The sequence below is a fragment of the Eschscholzia californica genome, unplaced genomic scaffold, assembly GCF_041429995.1.
Source record: "Eschscholzia californica isolate CP2 unplaced genomic scaffold, dmEscCali1.0.p SCAF_6, whole genome shotgun sequence".
Taxonomy (NCBI): Eukaryota; Viridiplantae; Streptophyta; class Magnoliopsida; order Ranunculales; family Papaveraceae; genus Eschscholzia; species Eschscholzia californica.
The window spans coordinates 2,017,507-2,037,080 of record NW_028238483.1 but is presented as its reverse complement, the minus strand read 5'-3'; the positions used below and the strand labels follow the sequence as shown (position 1 = coordinate 2,037,080).

General features: G+C 38.1%; 1 protein-coding gene across 1 annotated transcript; it reads left to right on the top strand.

The window, feature by feature from the left end:
• The first annotated feature begins 3,904 nt into the window (after positions 1 to 3,904).
• On the top strand, positions 3,905 to 6,612 carry LOC147530776 (uncharacterized). The gene is made up of 3 exons (XM_086650300.1): positions 3,905 to 4,480; positions 5,544 to 5,619; positions 6,256 to 6,612. The coding sequence occupies exons 1-3, from the start codon at positions 4,121 to 4,123 to the stop codon at positions 6,378 to 6,380; spliced, it is 561 nt and encodes a 186-aa protein (XP_086506426.1). The 5' UTR covers positions 3,905 to 4,120; the 3' UTR covers positions 6,381 to 6,612.
• The last annotated feature ends 12,962 nt before the right edge of the window (positions 6,613 to 19,574 follow it).

The following is a 19,574-nucleotide window of genomic DNA, read 5'->3' as shown; positions in this document are numbered from 1 at the left end:
AGCCCATAATAATACTAAGTAAAATTAGAAAGATAAATACCTTATTCGCTAGTTTTCTCTCGAACCTTTCCAATTGCTTATGAGAAGACCAAGAGCTTCAAGCATAGCTCCTCTACTTGGGACACGAGCAATCAACTTGATCTCCTACCTTGTTGTTTAGCTAGCACACCAATGGTGGTTGGAAGAAGAACTCCTTTCTTCTTGACTATATAGATAGTTAATGGGAATTAGCTTACTTTCTCCTCTCTACTTGATATGGTAGAGTAAGAAAGTTTAGAGAGAAATTTCACTCCTTATTCTCTATTTCTCTGTCCTAAAAGTGTTTATATAGAACCCTAATAAGAATCCACCTCCTTTTAGGTTTCCTAAAACACCCTTTAGAATAAGATTTAAGGAAATTGTCGAAAATAGCAACTATTGATATTTTCTCAATTCCCTAAGGAGATGACGTCCAAACCCAGCCAAAATTGGGAGATTTAATGTTCATAACATAAGGAAACGTCCCTCTAAAAATCAGCCCAATCCGAGCCCTAAAAGTACCCGAATCGGCCTAGGCCCAAAAACCCTGTTTTTGCCCCTCTTGTACTATCTTTGCCTAATTCCTTTTTCTTCGCCCGAAGCATGGAACTCTTTCTTTTAGTTTTCCCTTTTTCTAGATCTATTAGTAGTTTTATTAAGGGTTATTTCCCTAATGGCCCCCAACTTTGTGACCAGCTTCCCGCCTGGCCCCCTACTTTACGAGAAATACCCATATAGCTAGGGGTGGGAATCGGTCCGGACTGGTCGGTACCGGACTCTAACTTCATCGAACCGGTCGACTCGGACATAATCTGTTGGTGACCACCTATTTACTCGGGCGGACTCGGACGGTCACTCTCAAGAATTCTTTGTCCATTGACCGTCCAAGACCGTTTATTTTACCGGTCCAGTCGGACACCGGACGGTCTTGGTCCGGACTTTCCAATAAATTTACTTAATTCAGACTTTATTTTTATTATGACAAACAAAATTACTTACAAATGAAGATGTTTAGCCAAGAAATCAAAAGTAAATATAAAAAAGAAAAAACACAGTTGATCATCATTTGACAAAATATAATTAAGCCATGCACTAATGTTTGGTCTTCCAGAGGACTATATGACTATAGCCAACGATCATCATATATTCATATGTCTATAAAATTCAACGGTCAACTTCTAAAAATGAGGGCAGTTTAGTCGGTCAACCTATTCGGTCACTCGTGCCGGTCGGTTAGCGGTCGGTCCTTCGACATAGAATTTTGACCGTGACCGTCCGCCAATTCTTTCGGGCCGGTCGGACACTGACCGTTATGACCATCGGGTGTCCATGGACACTTTTTATCTCGGTCGAACGGGTCGGATAACGGTCTTCCGGATTTTTTTCCCACCCCTACATATAGCCCCCTTCCGTTATAACACCGTTACTCTCTCTCTCTTCCATTTCTTTTCTCTCTCCTCCAGCATGTTTTCTCTCTCTGTCACCTCGTTAAAACAAGCCACATCATCGTCTTCACCAACAGGGTCGTCGGCCGACCAAATTCCGGCCGGCGACCTTCAAAATTTTTTTTTTCTGTCTCTTCTCTCTCTCTCTAAAAAAAAAAAAAAATTTTTTTTTTTAGATTCTCTCCTCTCTCTCTCTCAACTCCGGCGAAGGGGGTTTCCCTTCGCCGGAGTTTAGAGAGAAGAGAGAGAAAAAAAAAAGTTTGAAGGTCGCCGGCCGGAATTTGGCCGGTCGGCGACCCTGTCGGTGAAGACGATGATGTGACTTGTTTTAACGAGGTGGCAGAGAGAGAAAACATGCTGGAGGAGAGAGAAAAGAAATGGAAGAGAGAGAGTAACGGTGTTATAACGGAAGGGGGCCATATGGATATTTCTCGTAAAGTAGGGGGCCAGGCGGGAAGCTGGTCCCAAAGTTGGGGGCCATTAGGGAAATAACCATTTTATTAATAATGTTTCTTTTAGTACTTGGCACTGGCGTTTTGGCCATCTATCTGTTTCCCGTTTAAAGTATTTAATTTCTACTGTTCCATGGATGCAATTACTTTCAATAAATAAAACTTCGTGCGATATTTGTCCTCTCGCTAAACAAACTCGTTTATCGTTTCCAATAAGTTCTTCTCGATCCTCTCGTCCTTTTGAATTAATTCATGTTGACTTATAGGACCTTTTCGGTCCCCTCTTTATCTCGATGCCGTTATTTTTTCACAGTGGTAGATGATTTCTCACGCACCACTTGGCTCTTTTTAATGGAAAATAAATCTGACACAAAACAATACTTTTTTTAATTTTTTTAACTATGTACGTACACAATTTGAGACTCACGTTTTCACCACCAACTCCGGAAACGGTTCCATTCCTCTTCTCCGCATACAAATTGTTTGTTCTGACAATGGGACGAAGTTTTGAATAATGATCTTCAATTAATAATGGTTCCGCCAAAATGGAATCATTCATCAACGTAGTTGTACGCATATACCCCAACAAAATGGGGTGGTCGAAAGAAAACATCGTCACACCGCCTTCAAGCTCAACTTCCCATCTCTTTTTCGGAGAGAATGTGTTCTCACCGCGGTATACCTTATCAATAAGTTACCTACCCCGGTTCTCAATGGACTATCACCACATGAAAAATTACTAGGTTCTCCTCCAATTTTTCTCATCTTCGCGTCTTCTGTTGTTTGTGTTTGACACGACTCCCAACCGTTAAGACAAAAATGGACCCTCGTAGTTCTCCGGGGATCTTTGTTGGCTACCTTCATGGTCAAAAGGGCTATCACGTATATGATATCACAATACGCTGAATCCCGTGATGTAATATTTCGTGAAGATCGTTTTCCAATGTCATCATCTCCTCGTCTTATTCCATCCACAACGTCCCCTTCGACTCTTTTCATCTCTCTTCCCGACGACAGTTCATTTATCTTCCCCTCCTCACCGGTATCGTCACCACATCCCTCTGTTGCTTGTTCGGCTCCATTGCCGCCTACTGACCTCACTACTAGCAGCTCGGTTTCTCCCTCTCTCCAACCTGCTGCTGATTCTTCTGCAGGCACTTCCGTCGCTGTGCCCAATTCTTTGGTTCCTACTGAGGCACCCCTCCAGCTCACCATGTCAATATGTTTGAGGACACCACCGTTACTGGGCTTCCATCACCAGTATCTCACCCTGCCTTGTCTGCAAGCACCCCCACCGAGGACATTCCTTCTCTTCCTCGAAGTCAACGCTCTCGGCAACCATCGGTCAAACTCCGCGATTATATTTGTCATAGTTCCCCATTTGACTATCCCTCCGTTACTGTCAAATATCCACTGACAGATTATTTTTTATTCATCAATTTTCCCTAGACCATCAGATTTTTTTGACTTCTATTGTCTCCACAAATGAGCCTACGTGCTTTAAGAAGGCAATGAAATCACCTATTTGGCGTGAATCTATGTCCAAAGAAATCAAGGCTTTGGAAGCAAATAATACTTGGTCTATTGTACCCTTTCTATTTTAATAACACCATTTGCTCAAGTCCACATTTCATATTAGGCTCAAACCCAATTTTGATTTGAAAACCCACTTTCAACAAGTAGAACTCAAAAGAACTTAACCCAACTTTAATGCTAAGGCTTTCAACAAAAAAAACTTTAATTCTAACATAGAAATACGGAAAGACTTCAAAACTGCTTAGGAAAATTGAAAAAAAAATTAAAAGATTAATACAAGATAATGATCATAACTTAGACTTCAAAACATGTGGTGGATGTAATAAATTTCTCAAGTAAAGGTAGTTAGCAAATAGAATAAAAGTTGTGAAGGAATAACCCCAACTTAGAGGTCCACAAATAACCCTTGACATTAGTCATTTAATTTTACAAGGCCGGAAGAAACTCTCCCCCAGGGAGATGAGCCAAATATTTGACTGACACAAGCTGGCATGCGAAAAGTATTACTCCTTACATCCAACCCGTTGTGTCATAAACAAAGCATGTAAAATTATAAGTATAGGGAGATGCTAGAGTACCAACACTACTACTACTACTACTAGTTCCATCCCCATTTTACTCATTCCCTACCCTAGTCTTTCTTTCTCTCTCTCGCTAGAAATTGAAGCAATGAAGAGCAGCAGTGGTAAAGGAAAGATGAAGATGATGATGGGAGATTTAATGTGCCAGTCACCAAAATCAACAGCAGTAGTGTGTATGAATGTTGATCCTCGATCAATAATTGTTCCAAGAAGGTCAACTACTTCCGGTCGAAATAACATATCTTCTTCTTCAACCCACCATGATGATCATCTTGCTAGGTTGATCAATAGTACCACTAGAAGTAGTAGTCTTGTTAATTCTCGAAGTTGCAGAAGTTTCAATAAGATTATTACTACTACTACTACTACAAGTTTGGGTGATGATCATAAACTTCCACTCCAACCCATCAATAATACTTCCTCATCCCCCTCCTCCTCCTCCTCCCAGGTTTCTCTCTCTCTCTCTCTTAACTAAAACACACATTTTCGATCATTTTAAGTCAAGTTAAATCTAGCTAGTAGCATATCTATCATCAAATTTTGATACTAACATAAGGAATTATATAGACATTTCTATCTCTCTCTCTCTCTCTCTCTCCAAACTTTGAAGAACTCACATTATGAGTTTTCAAACCCACATTATGAGTGACTTCAGTTACATTGAAACTGAAATATTTAGTAATAGAATATAAAATTTATATATATATATATATATATATATATATATATATATATATATATATATATATATATATATATATATATATAATATAAGATTTATATATACTTTAATTGGTTTCCTTTCTTTGTCTCTCAACTTTGAAGAGCCTACATTGTGAGTGATTTTACTTACACTAGAAAATACATTAGAAATATGGGATTCAGCCGGAATTTTGACCTGACATAGTATCAGGGTTGTTTTGATGATAAGGTAATGTGTAATCAATGGTCCAGAGTGGAGCATCCATATCTCATAAAAAAAAACCCTAAGAACTTGTTTGAGTGTCATATGTAAGTGGTTTATATTAAGTGAAAGTGTCGAGCTTTTTTTTAAGTGGATGAGCCTTCCACAAGAATAAAAATCCATACATGTTGAATTTGAGTTTAGGTGTTTAAGGCGGAGACAATGTCAAAAACTGTGAAATCACAATTTTTTACTTCATTAATAAAATATTAGTAAAGGGTAGGACCAAAGTTTCAACTAATTAAGAAAAAAAAGTTATTACTTTGCTTTGTTTTGGGGGGTTTAATTTCATTACTTGGGTAGTTATCAACCACGATTTTGTGAACCTCATCAATAGACTTGTAAGTTAAGTATGTTGGCCACTAGTCTCACCAACACAATGACTACATTTTCAATCAAAATTGTAATGGTTACATGTACTAATGTATTTCTCATTATGACTAAAATGACTTTGATGGTGAGATTAAGTTTTGATGGATGTCTTATGCTTAGTTATTATTGGATAAGTAGAATCAATGACTAGTTTACTATCTCTTTTATTTGGCAGGTGGTTGTCATGAGAGTTTCTCTTCATTGCCAAGGTTGTGCAGGAAAAGTGAAGAAACACTTATCTAAGATGGAAGGTAATTAATTAATCTAATATTAATAGAAAATCATCTACACCATTGTAATTGAGGTGATGGAATGGTAGATCTTCATATGCTACTTATCTATGAGAGGGACCCTCCATCCCAACTAATTTTAATTACATTATTCCATATCCGACGAGATCGGACCTGACTAAACCACAACTTTTAATATGTTTTCTTTGGTCTTTGTTATAAAAGAACTACACAAACCGAAATTGAGACAGATCACAAACCGAAAGCTGATGCAGCCGACTCTCAATAGTCCGCACATGTAAAAAGAAAAACACCCGTATTAGTGTGAGTCGGCCGCATAAGCTTTTTGTCTGTGGTTGGTCCAAATTTTTGGGCCAAATAGCATTTCTCGTAGAACTATTCCTCCAAGTGTAACTGAAATAATTTAAGTGGAAGTTCTAGTAACAAACACAAAAGGAGAAAATTAGGGCAACATTCTAAACTGAGAAACAACATGTTCAACAGAGAAAGTCTGAAGGCAAAAACTTCTGTTTCACTTTTACCTATTGTTCCAACTAGATCTGACCCATTGAACAGTCTCTGTTTTTTTTTCCATAATCTATTAGAAGTTGGCAACATATTTATTTTTGATGGTACTATTTATTTGGATAAAAACAGGGGTGACATCATTCAGTATAGATCTGGAGACAAAAAGAGTAACAGTGATAGGTAACATTTCACCAGTGGGAGTACTAGAAAGTATATCAAAAGTGAAGAAAGCAGAATTCTGGAGTCATGAGTAGTAAGTAATGTGTATAGCCAGTTGTTATTAAATGTTGGGTAGTTTTACTTAATATGGTAGGAGAGAAGTCACATGGGGATGGTACAGAGTACTATTGTATGGTAGTGGATCAAACAAATTTAAACCCTAGAATTGAACAACATTTGTATTTTTCTTCATCACTACTCTTTTAGGGTTAGGTGGTGTCGCATGTGAACTCAAACATTACTCAAAGAATGGGGTTGATGTAAAAATTGAATCTCATTATTATTTTGCAATTCTCATTTCTTAGGCTTGTCTGTGGAAGATTGGATTTCATTAATGGTTTGAAAAGGACTTTTCCTTATTCCTTTTCTTACTCTATATTCGTGTTATATTGTAAGTTAGACCAGATAAGTCTCTTGCCACAACTGCCACAAATGATTTTACCTTTAGTCTGTAAATATGTTATTACTCCTTAGCATTTGTACAAGTCTTAGATCACGACTGTCTGAAGAACTATAAACCAAACTTAGTTGTTGTTGGGTGCTTTCTGCTCTTTACTAAAAGAATTACAAGAAGGTAATTGCTAAACTTATATTATATTTAGATAAACTTTAGAGACTTTCAACGCTTAAGAACAACAATTCGGAATACTCTCAACTCCTTGAGATATTCACGTTTTGAGCAACTTTCAACTACTTGAGAGTTCTCTGACAAATCTCCATCCATCGTGGGAGGTAGGGACTTAGTCCTTTTCTTCCCACTGTTCTATAACAGTTTTGTTGCTCTTGGTCGAGGCATTCAACTTTTCCTCCCACTTATCCTAGACAATCAATTATTCTTTTCGGAACTAATTATTAGGAGGATACCATCACGAGCAACAAACACATTGTTCTCTTGACTGGTTGTGTGAAGCTTTTAGACGGATTTCGGTTATGTGTGGGAAGCTGTGTCTAGAAATAGTGTTTAGCGGAGGACAGAGCTTGATTCTTACTCTTCAATTTTATATCCTTTTCGACGCTCCAACTTGGATAGGTTAGAAGCGACGATCAACTTCTGTTTTTGACTCAAGACTTTCTTTCTTGTCAATTCGACTCTTCGCATCTCATGCTTTCTCGGTTATGTTGGAAACACTTTCCGCATCTCTTTATCATTGAGTTGTGGTGTCACCTAGTGTTCTAAGCGGAATCTCAGACATCTCATGTCCAACACTAGTATGTGTTGGGTTTTGTACGTCTCTAAGACTACAATCTAGTGTTCTAAGCGGAATCTCAAACATCATATGTTAATACTAGATATCCAGTATCATAAAGCAAGAACTAATCAATGAACTAGAAGAGGGATAAATACCTTAATCGCGTCTTTCCCTCAAACCTTTCCAATCGCGTGTGAAGATCGAGAGCTTCATGTGTAGCTCCTCTACTTGAGAAACCGAAAAAGGTTAACTTGATCTCCCTTCCTTAATGTCTGCTAGGACTTAATGGAAGGTTGAGAAGAACCTTTCTTCTTGACTAAAGAGATAAAATAGGAGCTTTTCTCTAACTTACTTTCCCCACTAGCTGTCTAAGAGAGAGGGAGAGATTTTTTTTCTCCCTGAGAAAAATCCACACATTTTCTGTTCTTTACAAGGCCTTTATATAGAGAAACCCTAATTAGAATCATATTCACTTTAGGTTTCTAATTAGAATCATATTCCCTTTTTGGGTATTTAGGGTTTCACCCCTTAGTGTGGCTGGCCAAAGCAGCCCATTATGGGCTTTATATGGTCGGCCCACTTACTCTGGTCGGCCATCACATGGCTGGCCCAACGAGCCTTGCTCCGGGCACCCCTTTCGAGCCCGGTTCTTTCTATATTGTTTCGAATCGCCATTCGAACCCTTTTGGCCTATTTAGTTGGATCCAATCCATCTTAAGCCTAGTCCCTCTACTCAAATCTCTTCGATCAAGTTACCACTCTTATGTGTAACTCGTTGTAGGATCCGGTCTATGTTAGCCGCGAAAGCATTGCGACCCCTAATTGGACCGGACTTGATGATCTTCAGGATGAGTTCATCGTTATCCTAGCTGGAAAATTGATCGCATTGCCATCTTGGTCGAAGGGCACTCCTTCGGAAGGACATCTCCTTCAGATCGAACGGATATATCCTTCAGTCTCCCACTTGTACTTAGAACAAGTGCAATGCTCGATTCCCATGTCACTTCGTATCTCATCTGATACGTCATACCTTTCAGATTTTCTTGATCTGGAGAACAACTGTCAAAGCAAATGATTAACTATTAATCTATTTGAGTGTGGCCACACATTTTCTAGTTGCTTCTCCTCAAGTGGCCCGGAGATATTATTTCTAACCTAGTTATGAGGATATAATCCAGTCTTGTACTCTCACTTAACTTCATGGCTATCGTGTCTCATCTGGTGATCCGCCTTTATAACCTCTTTTTACGGCTGGCGTTTGACGGTATGAAAGTTTAACATTCTTTACATAAGATGAGTGGAGTACTCATGTTTAAGGAATCTCTCCAATCTTGCCTATGAGTGTTCATGACGTTTTTCAACATTTGAAGAACTCTCATGTTTGGGTTATCTAGTGTATATTCTCCGATCATACACCCATGTAATATTCTTGAATACCATATTCCTATAGCCCATGAAACAGCCATATCAAATATTTTTTATTTCAGCATCCCTTGAAGGGATCAATTCGAAACTTCATTTCTACCTCTCTCTCTCATATGAAGGTATACATATAACCATTTTTCTTCCGTTTGCTTTTATAATGATAATCATGGAGTTATTCCTATAAAAATAGTAAGGGTTATTTCCCTAATGGCCTCCTACTTTGTGACAAGCTTCCCGCCTGGCCCCCACTTTACGAGAAATATCCATATGACCCCCTTTCGTTATAACACCGTTACTCTCTCTCTTCCATTTTTTTTCTCTCTCCTCCAGCATGTTTTCTCTCTCTGCCACCTCGTTAAAACCAGTCACATCATCGTCTTCACCGGCAGGGTAGCCGGCCGGCCAAATTTTCGACCGGCGACCTTCAAGCTTTTTTTTTTCTCTCTCTCTAAAAAAATAATTAAATTCTCTCCTCTCTCTAAACTCCGGCGAAGAGGGTTTCCCTTCGCCGGAGCTAGGTCTGTTCATCACGAACAGACCAGATCAGGGTCTATTCGTGATGAACAGACCTAGCTCCGGCGAAGGGAAACCCCCTTCGTCGGAGTTTAGAGAGAGAGAGAAGAGAATTAAAAAAAAATTTAGAGAGAGAAAAAAAACAAGTTTGAAGGTCGCCGGCCGGCGACCCTGCCGGTGAAGATGATGATGTGGCTATTTTAACGAGGTGATAGAGAGAGAAAACATGCTGGAGGAGAGAGAAAAGAAATGGAAAAGAGAGAGCAACGGTGTTATAACGGAAGGGGGCCATATGTGTATTTCTCGTAAAGTGGGGAGCCAGGCGGGAAGCTGGTCACAAAATAGGGGCCATTAGGGAAATAAAATTATTTTGGAAAGTTTGATAGACAATGTCCAAACTTGTTAAGGAAAATGTGTTTTTACTCAAAGACTAGGTCAAAACAAGTTAACCATGTATAGTTATAGGCAATTCTATCTTTTTTTAGGGTGATTATCACCCACTTTTTCTTTTTCATTCCCTCCGGCAAAAAGATTTTTTTTGCTGGCAATCTCCGGTCGGCGACCTTAGCAAAAATAAATAAAAATAAAAAATGTCTTCCTTCTTCTTTCTTATTCTTATTTTTTTTTTCTTCTCCTCCTCTTCGCTGGGGGTCTGGTTTCTAAACCTTGAGGAGGTTCTCCCCTTCATCAACGAGATTAGGAGAGAAGACAAGAAGAAGGAGGAGGAGGAAAAAGAGAGAAATTTTTTTCTTTGTTGAGGTTGTCGTCGTCGATGACATAACGACGTCAATTTTTCTGTTAGGTCAAACTCAAACAGGCATTGTCTCTAACCAAAATATATTATAAAAGTAATTGCGTTTAGCGGCATTGTTTTTAACAAGTCTGGGCATTGCTATAAAACTTGCATATTCTTTTTAGGACCGAAAAAGGCATTGTGAAAAAATCCTCTTTAGGTTTACTTCATTTTGGGTTATTTCTTTATTACAGGTTTCCATCGCACGTAGATCAAACAAGGATGGGTGGCACAATTTTGAAACAAACAATAGATGATCGAGAGTTTATTCAATTTGTATTTTAATTTCTTCACCTTTTTGGTGTCTTAGTAAGAGTGATTGTGTGAATTTTTTTGTGGTGTCGAATTAAAACATCTTTCGGTTAACTTCATTTCTTGTTTATCTTTCTTACGGATTACAAATGCACTTAAATCAAACAAGGATGTATGACTCAAATTTATAACAGACAGTAGACAAACGGTAATTGATTGTTTGTAATTTTTGCCTTTCTTTGTTCCCTTAGTAAAAGTGATTGTGTGAATTCTTTTGTCGTTCAAACTAAAGCAAACTTTAGGTTAACTCCATTTTTGTTTATCTTTCTTAAAGGTTTCTAACACATGTAGATCAAACAAGGAAGTCGCCTGCACGGGTTCATTTCTTATCTCAATCTCCCTTTGCCATTTCATCTGGTCCAGTACTTCTTACATCTTCAAAAAAGGTTTCTACATTATGGTCAACGACGCCCGCCTCTCTTTTATTTTCTTCATTCAGGCGAGATACTTCTTCTACTATATTCTCATCTCCTGACATGATGATGATCAATTTGTGCACTCAAATGCTTAAAATGTTGTTGGATTCGTGAGAACAACCGGTCGGGATTGCTTAAGTGACTTGTCCCTTCCACTAGCATCATAGTGATGATGTTGAAAAGTTGCTTCCCGGAAATCGTATTGAGAATCGTTTTAGTATGCTGTATCTCCGAGTTACTGTTTCTCTTTGCCTTCGGTTTGGAGATGCAGAGTGGTAGTCTGATGCTCAAGTCAGTACAATGTTACAGGTTATAAGTCAATAGTGGAACGTTAAAAGATCAAATCCCTTTTTAGGGCGAACTTGTGTAGTTTATATATCCGAGTTATTATTTCTATTTGCCTTTGGTGAGGAGATGGGGGGGGGGGGGTACGTGCAGAGATACTCTGATGCTCAAGTCAGTACAATGTTGCAGGTTATAAGTGAAGGAGTTGAAGGAGATGTCCTTCGACCAAGGTGACAATGCGAACAATTTGTCGGATAGGATAATTGATGTGGAAGATCATCAAGTCCGATTGATTTAGGGATCGTAGAGTTGTAGCTAGAGACCAACTACGATCGTCGAATTACGAAGTAATTCGCGGCTAACTTCGATCGGATCCTACAACGGCTTACACATAAGAGTGACAAATTGATCTAGGATATGACTAGTGGGAGTGAAATATAATCATGGGAGTGTCCCATAAACATATCTCATAGGCCTAAAAAGGAATTAGGCAAAGATAGTACAAAAAGACCAAAAACAGGGTTTTTGGGCTTAGACCGGTTCGGGTACTTCTAGGACTCGGATTGGGCTGAATTTTGGAGGATTAGTTGTTGATATAATAAAAATTATATCTGCCAATTTTCGTGGTGTTTGGACACCTCCTCCTTAGGGAATTGAGAAAATATCAATAGTTGCTATTTTCGACTATTTCCCTAAATCTTATTCTAAAGGGTGTTTTAGGAAACCTAAAAGGAGGTGGATTCTTATTAGGGTTCTATATAAACACTCTTAGGGCAGAGAATAAGGTGTGGAATTTCTCTCTAAGCTTTCTTACTCTACCACATCAAGTAGAGAGGAGAAAGTGAGCTAATTCCCATTACTATCTATCTAGTCAAAGAAGAAGGTGTTCTTCTTTCCAACCACCATTGGTGTGCTAGCTATACAACAAGGTGGAGATCAAGTTGATTGCTCGTGTCCCAAGTAGAGGAGCTACACTTGAAGCTCTTGGTCTTCTTTAATCAATTCAACTAGTTCGAGGGAAAAAGCGATTAAGGTAATCTACTATCTCCATTAGTTTAATTACTAGTTTTGCATGATGATCTTGGGGATACTAGTGTTAGACATTAGATATCGTTATCCGCTATAAACACTAGTATAAGGGTATAAATCCCTACAATGGTATCGGAGCCTCTTGCAATGAACTAGTTTTTGCTAAGAATCGAACTAGTTCATATTGGATATGATTGATAGTTTGATAAATTGAGTTTATGAAAGTATTTTAAAATTGTTTTAAAATTATTTAAACTCAGAATTTGATATTATTGAATGGGATTCAATGAATTTCAAATTGAGAATCAAATTGATGATTAAAAGTGTTTTAAAAGACTCAATTTGATTGAATTTCAAACTAATTCATGCTTGATTAAGTTGATAGTTATGTTTAAAAAGGTTTTAAACATAAAATTTGATTAATTTTGAATTGGATTCAAAGATTTTTCAAATTGATTTCAAAATTGTTCTTTGAAAAAGTTTCAAAAACCTAGATTTTGATCCAAAATTGGTTTGATTAAGAGTTGTTTTTAAGTTTTGGAAACTTTTGAAAAACAAAAATTTGGAATTTTAGAAGTGTTCTAAAAGGAGTTGTTTTGAGTTTAGGAAACTCCCAAAACAAATTTGAAAAATTTTAAAAGTTTCTAAAAGTTTTGAAAATTTTTAGAAGTATTCTAAAAGGAATTTCAAAATTTTAGAAAAGTTTTAAAATTGGAAAATAGCAACTTAGAGTTGCATAAGAAAAAAAAAATTGGAAACTAGGGTTTTTTGGAAAAACCCTAGTGTCCGGCCAGAAGCTCCTGGATGCGTCCTCTGGACGCGTCCAGAGCAGCTACTGGGGACGCGTCTTGGAGACGCGACCAGCAGCTGCGGCGGGAGCTTCCTGGACGCGTCTAGGATGCGTCCAGACGGTCTAGCACCAGACACGTCTAGGAAGCGTCTGGTACATGGACTAGCGTCCTGGCTCCGGCCAGGACGAGACCAGGCCTTGATAGGCCTCGGTCAGGACATGCCGGCCCTATGGGCCGTGCTATGTCTGGACCTTGTCCGAGCCCTTTTGTGGGCTTGGGCCGGAACTTGTCTAGGGTTCCGGGCTTTTTCGAGGCTTTTCGGACCACGAAAAGGGACCATCATTCGAGTGGGAGTTTTTGCCAAAATTTCTTCCGATTCCAACAAAATAATTCCAATATTAATCCGGGCCATCCAGAAGGCCAAAACGGATTTCTCTTTAAATTGATTTATGAAATCATTAAGAATCGAACCAATATTTTTTCCAAAATTGACCCGGATTTTCAGAACCCGAAACGGAGTTTTTCTTAAAGATGATTTTAGAAATCATAAAAGATAAAACCGAAACGCACCATTAGTTGAATTCTTCGAATTTAGACTTACGGTCCGTAATGTGACATGTGATGTCAACAAAAGTATCTCCCAAGATAATCATGCATATATAATTCTTAGCCTTGATATATTATATGATTGCATGTGATGTGAATGCGGGAAACTAGTATGGTCATAGATTTATTTCTTTATTTTTGTTTTAAGCACGGATGGGTGCATGCTTTGTAATTAATTTTAATTTCAAGTTTATACGATCTGCGAATCGTTAGAGTCTTGTAATTAGAGTTTAGGGTCTATGAGTCCATTGAAGAAACTCGAGGATGAAATCCAAAGGCGAGTGGGAGAAATCAATGGAGGTTCAAAGATGGCGATCTAAAACGAACCAAAAGGCGAAACAAGAAGAAAACCAAAGGAGATTAGATCTTCTAGGTTAGGGGCCATACTAGGATCCATGTCTGCTTGATTTACTTTCTCGCGCGCATTTACTTACTTATTTACGCTTTATGTCGTGGATGTTAGTTAGGCTAAATAGTTCACTATAACAAACGCCAGACTAGCGTAAAAGTCCCCAAACCGTAATCTTGAGTAATCGCCTATCCAGATTAAGACACTCGTTGCGCCCTTGTTCGAGGAAGGTGGGTCGGCCTTCGCAGAGTACCTCCTCTACCTTGGGACAATGCGGGTAGGTCTATAGAAGAGGCCTACACGTCTAAATGGTTCTACTCAACGAGATCAGCAAGAGAGTCTTGGATACTCGAGGCAAAAGGATAGATTAGTCATTCATTAATGAAATCTATCAACCAAGAGTCATAAGGTATGATCAGTGAAGTAGTTCACTCACCCGGAACGACGGAGTCAAAGGGTAGGGCCTTCGTCCGCTTTACTCCGAAGAACTGAGATCTTGGAATCACTTATTCAATCGGGGACGATTTTTATTGAATAATGTGGGAATACTAAGTTTTTCAAAATGATAACGAGTTTTAAAACTTTGCCATTTCTTTATGTAGTTTTAAGATGACACAAACGATTTCAACATTGAATCACACCTAAGGGAGGTGCTGATCCACTTCCTAGAATGGAAGAATGAATCCGAGAATAGTTCTCAGATTCAAAAGGAAGGTCACTAGAATACCCAATCCCAATGTTGACTCATACAAGAGAAGGTCAAAAGCCTTTTGCAAGCAATCGTATAACATTCTCTTTGAAAGAGCAATGGATGCTAGCACGACCATTAAGACAAACTAAGGAAGAAATTCTTACAGAAGTCATAAATGGGGAGGTACGAGACCTCCAAGGCAATCTGAAAGTCATCCTAAGGGAAGACAACAGAATACATCTATCACCCAAATTCAATATCGATTGAACAAAGATAGATAAGACCTTAAATGAGTCACTCAGGTTGTTACAAACAAACTGAGCAGAACATACGGGAATATCTAGTCTAAGAAAGGTTCTTGAGATTTGGTACAAAGAATCTAAGAAAGAGCTCTTGAGATTCAAAAGGGCAAAAGGATCAGTCAAGTGAGACAAACATTTGATCAAAGAAAAGCAGTTGCCGAGTACATGATCAAGAGTATTCCTCAGTACTGCGAATGTTTCTAAAACAATGGCTAGACCATTTAAAAGGAAACTACCTTTAGCACCTGGAGGACAAAAGGAATGGAATTATGAATTCCGGTTCCGTATCCTTGTTAACAAAGTTAAAAACAAGTATCGTAAAATTCCTTCATCAGGTATTTAAGACCAGTTGAGCGGCTCAGTGGGAGCTTAAGGGAATTACATACTTGACTAAAAGAAGTAAAGATCCAAGAGGGAGCAGAAGCAGTAATGCTAGGGATGCTGAAAGGGATCAAAGTCTTCTTTTAGACACTGATCTAGCTTAGAACTTAATAGTGATTATTTTGTTCTTCTAGAAACATATGATGTTTTAAACCAGTGGTAAAATTAACTGAAGGTTAACATTGATAATGGCTAAAATCAAGAGATTCAAACTCATTAAACTTCAGCATTGTCAATTAGGTCTTAAGGACTGAATTGACAAAGTCACCCTTTTCAAAAGGCATAGAGACTGGTAATCTATTAGGACTCATACAGTGTTATGCAGACCTATAAGTTTACTTGCAGAAGCTAACGAGAGAAACTTCAAATACGTACTCTGACAACTTCATGAAGTATGGAAACGTACAAATCATAAAGTATAAGTCGGAATGTTTGAAAGGTTCAAACAAAGTACAAACCGAAGTAAAAGAATCAATTTTGACAAAAGAGTTTAAGTCATCCGATTAGATTGGAGTGATAAAAACTTGAGTCAAATACTTAATAACCATCAAAGGAGTTGAGAAAACGTTTCCCAACTCGCTCCATGGAACACATCTGAGGGATGGTGGATTCAGTGGGAGTAATCGAACATTGCTATGCATAATTCGATCAAAGATGGGTTTAAGCCAGTCTTCCGAATATTTTGGGACATATTCTATAAACGATTGTTTTCACACTTACCAAAGTCCGTCTAACAGCTAAGCTTGTAAAAGCATTACAAAAATTAGCCAAAGTCTGACGCAATTTCTTTAGAAGAAATTTGGGCTTTTTCCACAAGCAATCAAGAGAACAAAGTGTTTGTTGCTCATGATAGTATTCTTATAGTAATTAGCACACCTAGTAGTCTGGGAGAAAAGTACTAATTATTACAAGAATAAGTGGGAGAAAAGTACAAGTCGAATTAATTCGATTATGAGAAAAATCATGAAGAGTCATGAAGAACAATCATGAAACTTGTACAGGACGATTAAGTTCGACCAAGAGCAACAAACTGCGGCTCCTCAGAAAAGGAAAGGTTAAAGATATGATCTTGTAAACCCACCGCACAAAAGCGAATGTCATTCGCAGGAGAACTCTCAAAGCGAGTGAAAGTGTCTCTAAAGGAATATCTCAAAGTAGTTTAGAAAATTCCAAATTGTTGTTCAAAAGCCCTGAAAGGTCAAAATAAAATCTTAAAGACTCAGAAAATAAAGGTTATTTCTGAAGAGATAAAAGACCTGCGCAGAAACGGAAACTGACTCTAGATTTTGGCTAGAAGCCAAAATCATCGTGGAATGCATATCTCGTCAAGACATGAAGCTTGATAATTTAAGTCAACAGAAGACCTAAATTGGTTTTCCAAAGTAGAAAACTGAGAAGGATGGAAACATTCATGTTGCCCGAAACTAGATGATGGGCCTAAAAGGTTACCCTAAAAGGTCTCCACCCGCAAGTATACGGGCGTCAAGTAATAGTTCCGGTAAGACCGGTTCGTTCCTCAGAGACTAAGTTAAACTAAATTCTAACCTTAAAACTATTGAGATTTAAAATTGGTTTGATGGTGGTAAAATAGAAATAAAATATAAAACTCAAAAATAAATAAAGAAATAAGTCGGTATTCAGGAAAAGGGAACATAGGGTTTTCGAATCCGTCTTCCTAATAATTCTAACGACAATTTAATTTTGATCTAATTAGAGAGTTCTTTATATAACTCAGGTTTTAGTCCATGAACGGTCTAAAAACCCGGAAGATTTTATCGTTAAAATGGTAAAAACTTTAATAAATTTATCGTTAAAATAATTATTATGACTTCATCTAAAACCCTAGATATAAAAGACTTAGCTACTCATGCTAGAAACGATAAATATTTGAAGTAATATAAGAAAAAAGAAGAAAGAAACTTAACTTTTCTGCGATTTTCCCACCAAACAGAGCCTAAGGAAGTGATTTCCTTCTGTTTTTCTAAGAATCTGCCAAACGCACCCTCTGGGAAAATGATTTTCTCGTCTTCCCGGAAATGGTTTCCCTCTGGGAAATTTATTTTCTCACCTTCCTTAACTCTCTTTCTCTCTCTAAACTTCCTGTTTTCTCTCTCTTTTCTTAATCTCTCTGTTAATTCTCTCTCTCTATCTCTCTCACAAAGACAGACTAATTATAATCAAAGAGATATAAAATTAAAATCAAAGAAATACATCCATTAAAGCTCTCGGGTCTCTCTCTCTCTCTCTACAATCTCCTTCTCTGTAAACTCTCTATTTCTCTGTAATCTTTCTATCTCTCACAAATAGAGAAACTACAACCAAAGAAATAAAAGGAAAACAAAGAAATCAGATGATGAAGCTCTCGGGTCTCTTTCTCTCTCTACTGTACTTTTTTAAAAAACTCTTCCTTCTCTGTTTTTCTGTTCTAAAACCGATCCTTCTCACTCTCTCTGATTTCTGTTTGTAGTTGAGCTCGAGAGGAGGATGATGCTCCCAGCCGAGACTCAACTCTACTTCTCTCTACTGTTCCTCTCTCTGTAATCCGTCCTCCTTCTATGTTTTGTCTCCTCTCTGTTTATAGAGAGATGCTGAGATCGAATCCCCTCCCTCTCGGTTCTGTTTTGATTACATCTCTCTCTCGGCTTCTCTCTCTCTAGATTTCTAGTTTTCAAAACTCTTTTTCTTTCCTAATTTGTTGGAGAAGATAAGAGAAAGTATGAGAGAACTGTGCCAATATTCGGTTTCGGGTCAGGGAGTACTTGTGTTGAGTAGAGAAGCCATCGGATGGACTAATCAACGCGTGTGCATATCAGTCGCCGTTAGATCTTGGCGGGAGTACCGTGTTTTTGTGTACCGCGTTGCACTAAATTAGAGCTCGGTCTTGATCCGATAGTGACCCTCTCGTGTCCCACCAGTATACCGAAATATCACCAGGTATGTTGGATCGACGCCACCTGTCACTGGTAGATTTGTGTTGACCTTTTGCCCGACAGATTTTGAATCAAACTTTGACTTCACCTAAATTGCTCGTCCGGACTCCGATTTGACTTCAGTTTTCGCCTACGGGCTCGTCTTGGACTCTATTTTCCATCCAAACACTAATCTCGAACCAAGAAGTCAGAATCAACAAATGACCAAAATGCCCCTAGTTTGTATTCTTTCCGACTTTATCCGTTTTGCACGCGTAACTCTGTAAAAAGGTACCTGAACATAAAAGAGAGTAATTCGTGAGAGTAACTGCTCTAGAGAGACTAACTCGTCTAAATTAAGAGACTCAGATGGGACATTTCCATGTCTCATCACTAGACAAGAAGAATAAGATTCTTCCAATCAAGTTATGTCCATAGGCATGCAAGAGTTAGAATCTTCGATTCAAAAAGGCAATCAAAGAAGTTTGATTCCTGAGGAATGAAGAAAAATCTTGAATCACGAGTTTCAAGAAGGTAAGTGGGACAAACAAACCTTCCGGGTCCGTATGCTGAGTACATACAAAAGATTGAGTACGACATAAGATGTTGTGTAACAGTGAACACACTGACTCAATAAAAGGACCACACACAAGGATGAAATGCCATTTTGGGCATCTGAAGATCTATAAGCATAGATCAAAAGGATGATAGGATTGGAAAGACTCAGTACGCTGAGATGCTTGAGATCCGAAACAGAAAATCTAAGACTCGGAAAGTCTAAAAGAATTTCGACCCAAAACTCATGACTAAGAGCGTGGCTAAATCGGAGTTTGAAAAGACACCAATGTAGCAAACAAGCATGAGAGAGAGATTTATGTTCGAATACATAAAGTCAATCATATTGGATATGATTAGCATTTGAATATCCAAATTCGGATTTGAAAACCGAAACACTACTTAGAAACATCCTAGAAGGCTAAAGGATGAAGTAGTACAAAAGTTGAACATGTCATCGTAGCAAACTTCCAGACATGGAAGGAAAGTAGGCTAAAAGAGTTTTAAGCCGGGAACTGTTGCAAATACTACATAAAGAATTAAAAGCCTTAACTCTAGTAAAAGTTACTAGAAATTATCAAGGTTGAAGATAACGGTCTTCAAATTAATTGACAATTAGCAAAGTTTAAAACGGACTACATACGTAGTCAAACTAAACTGTCACCTAAGACATAGTATGAGA

Bases quoted from the DNA above. Each gene is read 5' to 3' on its own strand.
- LOC147530776 (XM_086650300.1), top strand. From the start codon at position 4,121: ATGAAGAGCAGCAGTGGTAAAGGAAAGATGAAGATGATGATGGGAGAT. The intron at 4,481-5,543 runs GTTTCTCTCTCT...TTTATTTGGCAG, and splicing joins CCTCCTCCTCCTCCTCCCAG to GTGGTTGTCATGAGAGTTTC. The intron at 5,620-6,255 runs GTAATTAATTAA...GGATAAAAACAG, and splicing joins ACACTTATCTAAGATGGAAG to GGGTGACATCATTCAGTATA.